At 48.5% G+C, this 6,000-nt stretch overlaps 1 protein-coding gene across 1 annotated transcript in view; it reads left to right on the plus strand.

Moving 5' to 3' along the window:
- Positions 1 to 5,577, plus strand: part of LOC139555325 (regulating synaptic membrane exocytosis protein 3-like) — a 71,571-nt gene extending 65,994 nt beyond the window's left edge. The window contains exons 6-7 of the mRNA XM_071369036.1: positions 3,778 to 3,917; positions 5,053 to 5,577. Of these exons, the coding sequence (XP_071225137.1) occupies positions 3,778 to 3,917; positions 5,053 to 5,268 (356 nt within the window). The 3' untranslated portion in view covers positions 5,269 to 5,577. The remainder of the gene's footprint in view (positions 1 to 3,777; positions 3,918 to 5,052) is intronic.
- Positions 5,578 to 6,000: the final 423 nt, after the last annotated feature.

Raw genomic sequence — 6,000 nt, forward strand, 5'->3', positions numbered from 1 at the left:
TAAAACCCCAAACAGCAAGCAATGTAGGTGTAGAAGCACGGTGGCTAGGAAAAACTCCCTAGAAAGGCCAAAACCTAGGAAGAAACCTAGAGAGGAACCAGGCTATGAGGGGTGGCCAGTCCTCTTCTGGCTGTGCCGGGTGGAGATTATAACAGAACATGGCCAAGATGTTCAAAATGTTCATAAATGACAAGCATGGTCAAATAATAATCAGGAATAAATTTCAGTTGGCTTTTCATAGCCGATAATTTAAGAGTTGAAAACAGCAGGTCTGGGACAGGTAGGGGTTCCATAACCGCAGGCAGAACAGCTGAAACTGGGACAGCAGCAAGGCCAGGTGGACTGGGGACAGCAAGGAGCCATCATGCCCGGCAGTCCCGACGCACGGTCCCAGGGCCCAGCTCCTCCGAGAGAGAAAAAGAAAGAGAGAAGGAGAGAATTAGAGAGAGCCAAGATGTTCATAAATGACAAGTATGGTCAAATAATAATCAGGAATAAATGTCAGTTGGCTTTTCATAGCCGATAATTAAGAGTTGAGAACAGCAGGTCTGGGACAGGTAGGCGTTCCATAACCGTAGGCAGAACAGTTGAAACTGGGACAGCAGCAAGGCCAGGTGGACTGGGGACAGCAAGGAGTCATCATGCCCGGTAGTCCTGACGTATGGTCCTAGGGCTCAGTTCCTCCGAGAGAGAGAAAGAAAGAGAGAAGGAGAGAATTAGAGAGAGCATACTTAAATTCACACAGGACACTGGATAAGACAGGAGACGTACTCCAGATATAACCAACTGGCCGTAGCCCCCCGACACAAACTACTGCAGCATAAATACTGGAGGCTGAGACAGGAGGGGTCAGGAGACACTGTGGCCCCATCCGAAGAAACCCCCGGACAGGGCCAAACAGGAAGGATATAACCCCACCCACTTTGCCAAAGCACAGCCCCCGCACCACTAGAGGGATATCTTCAACCACCAACTTACAATCCTGAGACAAGGCCGAGTATAGCCCACAAAGATCTCCACCACAGCACAAACCAAGGGGGGGCGCCAACCCAGACAGGAAGATCACGTCAGTAACTCAACCCACTCAAGTGACGCACCTCTCCTAGGGACGGCATGAAAGAGCACCAGTAAGCCAGTGACTCAGCCCCTGTAATAGGGTTAGAGGTAGAGAATCCCAGTGGATTCTCTATCCCCCCCTTACCTCCCTCTAGCCCCTCCTTACCTCCCTCTAGCCCCTCCTTACCTCCCTCTAGCCCCTCCTTACCTCCCTCTAGCCCCTCCTCACCTCCCTCTAGCCCCTCCTTACCTCCCTCTAGCCCCTCCTTACCTCCCTCTAGCCCCTCCTTACCTCCCTCTAGCCCCTCCTCACCTCCCTCTAGCCCCTCCTTACCTCCCTCTAGCCCCTCCTTACCTCCCTCTATCCCTCCTTACCTCCCTCTAGCCCCTCCTTACCTCCCTCTAGCCCCTCCTTACCTCCCTCTAGCCCCTCCTTACCTCCCTCTAGCCCCTCCTTACATCCCTCTAGCCCCCCCTTACCTCCCTCTAGCCCCTCCTTACCTCCCTCTATCCCTCCTTACATCCCTCTAGCCCCTCCAAACCTCCCTCTAGTCCCTCCTTTCTTCCCTCTATCCCTCCTTACCCCCCTCTAGCTCCCCCTTACCTCCCTCTAGCCCCTCCTTACCCCCCTCTAGCTCCCCCTTACCTCCCTCTAGCCCCCCCTTACCTCCCGCTATCCTTACTTACCCCCTCTATCCCTCCTTTCCTCTCTCTATCCCCCCTTACCTCTTACATGTCCCTGTGTGCGAGAGTGTGTGTCTGTATCCCCTCTCTATCCCTCCTTACCTCCTGTCGTGGAAAATCGTCTCAAAAATATAACACTCGTAAGAACTTGTGAAATCAATTAGGCTTTTAATACAGAGCATTGCCAGCCGGAATGTCCCGCGGAACACACACCGCTTCCCAGCCCCGGCTCCAACATTTATACACAAATAGCATATGGGTCCACCCCATATGCAAATAAGCATACTTCCCCTAATTCTTCCTGCCATCATTATCTTTTTAGTTCAGGCTTCCTGCTTGTTCACGCCTACTAACACCCATTATCTGCTTTCAGTTAAATTATAATAGTGGCCAGACCCGTGCTTGTCTTAAAAATAATATATGTCCATCTATCCTATAGGCCTATGACTTAGCCCTGTATTTAACTCAGTGTCTCAGCATGTTCTCTGGTATGTGTCCTTATTGGAATTGGCAGACTATGTGTCTCTTCTATCATTAGTGTGTCCAGTTACCCTAAGAGCATATTTCTCTGGTATGTGTGCACTTAGTGAAATCAGCAGACTATATGTCTATGTGCTGTCCTATACGTATATATGTTATATATGTATCTCATGTACTTCTACACACCTTCTAGCCCCCCTTACCTCCCTCTATCCCCCCCTTCACCCCCTCTAGCCCCCCCCCCCCTTACCTCCATCCCAAGGCGGGGGGAAAAGTACGGCCTCGAGACATAAAATGTAAATTTAAAATAAAATAACTGTTTAAAAAATGTTTACCTTTTTTTAATCCTTTTTTTCTCCCCCAATTTTGTGGAATCCAATTGGTAGTTACAGTCTTGTCTCATCACTGCAACTCCCGTATAGACTCAGGAGAGGGGCGAAGGTCGAGAGCCAGGCGTCCTCCGAAGCACAACCCGGCCAAGCCGCACTGCTTCTTGACACAATGCCCACTTAACCCAGAAGCCAGCCGCACCAATGTGTCGGAGGAAACACCGTACACCTGGCGACCGTGTCAGTGTGCGCCCGGCCCGCCACAGGAGTCGCTAGAGCGCAATGGGACAAGGACATCCCGTCCGGCCAAACGTTCCTTTAACCCGGGCGACGCTGGGCCAATTGTGCATCGCCTCACGGGTCTCCCGGTCGCGGCCAGTTGAGGCACAGCCCGGGATCGAAGTCAAATCTGTAGTGATGCCTCAAGCATTGCAGTGCCTGAGACTGCTGAGGCCCACCCCTTTCCGAATTGAGGCCGGAACGTGATCAATACCCATAGCTTGTAGGGAGGCACGGTTGCCATGGTGCCTTGCCATGGGGTAGTCTTCATTGGCTACCCGTGTGGCGTACTTGTTTTCCGCTAGGCGGTCTTGAAGACGTTTCTTTTGTCCGTCCAAATGTAGAACACTGTGGACATTCCAATCTGTAGATGACATGAGTCCTTTTTTACAGTTAATGAAATGCTTGACTTGATAACCGTGTTAGAAGCGGTGTAAATAAAATACCTTTTTCTGTGCAATATTTTATACACTGGTTGCATTTGAAAGAGCCCCCCCCTGGATTTGTGGTCTTTTGAGAGCTGTGGACTAATTTGTCATTTAAGACATCTCTTATGACTGGTGGCTCTGGGAAGGCTTCGCTAAGTAGCGTATCACTTTGGATCATTCCACAATTTATTTTTCATTATTATTTTAATGTTCTCTGCTTCAGTGGTATATTTTTGTAACAAAAGTCTCTCTGGTGAATCACGAGGAGCCCCCCCTCCACAACAAGTCCTCTCTGTCAAGTCATCTGGTGGAAACGGTCTGGCCTCTGAATGGTTTTCACATCTGTAGTCGATTCATCCTAAATTAACACTGATCTCACTGATCTAATTTGAATTAAAATAACGTTATTGTTAATTTCCTGTGCACGGACTAGTCACAGGGTAGATTTGAATAGGAAAAAAACTTTATTGTTCATCCTGACCAGTCACAGGGGTTAATTTCCAGCATAATTTTCCCTGCAGCGACCTACGTGAAGGTGTATGTGTTGGAGAATGGGGCGTGTCTGGCTAAGAAGAAGACCAGAGTGGTGAAGAAGACTCTAGATCCTTCCTACCAACAGGCCCTGCTGTTTGAAGAGAGTCCTCAGGCCAAAGTCCTCCAGGTTAATACCTTATATCTAGTGATTTGAGAACCCCATTTGTTCATCTTACAAGGCCAGATACATTTCCGTTCACCACTAGATCTGTATTTAATGACTTACAGTCAATTCGGAAAGTGTTAAGACCCCTTGACTTTTTCTACATTTTGCTACGTTACAGCCTTATTCTAAAATGGATTAAATTAAATGTTTTACCTCATCAATCTACACACAATACCCCATAATGACAAAGAGAAAACAGGTTTTTAGATATTTTTTGCGAATTTATTAAAGTTAAAAAAACACAGAAATACCTTATTAACGTAAGTATTCAGACCCTTTGCTATGAGACTCGAAATTGAGCTCAGATGCATCCTGTTTCCACTGATCATCCTTGAGATGTTTCTACAACTTGATTGGAGTCCACCTGTGGTAAATTCAATTGATTGGACATGATTTGGAAAGGCAAACACCTGTCTATATAAGGTCCCACAGTTGACAGAGCACGTCAGAGCAAAAACCAAGCCATGAGGTCGAAGGAATTGTCCGTAGAGCTCCGAGACAGGATTGTGTCAGGGCACAGATCTGGGGAAGGGTACCAAAAAAGTTCTGCAGCATTGAAGGTCCTCAAGAACATGGTGGCCTCCATCATTCTTAAATGGAAGAAGTTTGGAACCACCAAGACTCTTCCTAGAGCTGGCCGCCCAGACAAACTTATGTAAATGTGATATTTACATTTGCATTTTTTATACATTTGCAAAAAATTATAAAAACCTGTTTTTGCTTTGTCATTATGGGGTATTGTGTGTAGATTGACGAGGGGGAAAAAAATATTTAATACATTTTAGAATAAGGATGTACCGTAACAAAATGTGGAAAAAGTCAAGGGGTCTGAATACTTTCCCAAATGCACTGTAATTTTCTTGAATCTCTTGCAGCAATACAATGTTTTGGATGGTTAGCTAATCAAAGCATTGACTTAATTTCCTCTCCTCTCTCTCTCCCACCCTCTCTCTCTCTCCCCCACCCTCTCTCTCTCTCTCTCTCTCTCTCTCTCTCTCTCTCTCTCTCTCTCTCTCTCTCTATCTCTCTCTCTCTCTCTCTCTCTCTCTCTCTCCCACCCTCTCTCTCGCTCTCCCACCCTCTCTCTCTCTCCCAGGTGATTGTGTGGGGTGACTATGGGCGGATGGACCACAAGTGCTTCATGGGCATGGCTCAGATCATGCTAGATGACTTGGACCTTGGTGCCACGGTGAGCGGATGGTACAAGCTGTTCCCCACCTCGTCTCTGGCTGACCCCAGCATCGGACCCCTCACACGGCGACTGTCCCAGTCCTCACTGGAGAGCTGTGTCACCAGCCCCTCCTGTACCTAGACAGAGAGAACTATATAGCAACAGTACACACACACACACACAAGAAGGGACACACACACAAGAAGAGACACACACACACTCACTCAGCATGCAGTTATAAACGCTGATACGCAGTCAGACGTGTATACATGCAGGCTTCTGAATACACACACACACACACACTCCAACACGCTGATCCTCAGATCCATCCCCATAACTACGTCAGATTACATGATTTACCAGAACATAGCATTATAGTAGCATTACTTACTGCCCAATATCCCTGTCCCCTGCCCCCTGTCCCCTGTCCCCTGTCCCCTGCCCCCTGTCCCCTGCCCCCTGTCCCCTGTCCCCTGCCCCCTGTCCCCTGCCCCCTGTCCCCTGTCCCCTGTCCCCTGCCCCCTGTCCCCTGCCCCCTGTCCCCTGTCCCCTGCCCCCTGCCCCCTGTCCCCTGTCCCCTGTCCCCTGTCTCCTGTCCCGTCTCAGAATCCCTGTCCCATCTCAGAATCCCTGTCCCGTTGAGTGGATGCCCCATTTGACATTCCCTGATCCCAGAATTCCAAGGTTATGTCCCAAAAATGGCAGCCTATTCCCTATATAGTGCGCTACAACTGACCAGAGCCAAGGGAATAGGGTGCAATTTGGGACACAAGGCATTTCTTCTCATCGCCAGGGTCAGGTCATTCCGAAAACCAGTTTTTAAACTCTCTATGCCAAACTAAGAAGAAAAACAACTTTATTTTTTAAAACCAA

The sequence above is a fragment of the Salvelinus alpinus genome, chromosome 26, assembly GCF_045679555.1.
Source record: "Salvelinus alpinus chromosome 26, SLU_Salpinus.1, whole genome shotgun sequence".
Lineage (NCBI taxonomy): Eukaryota > Metazoa > Chordata > Actinopteri > Salmoniformes > Salmonidae > Salvelinus > Salvelinus alpinus.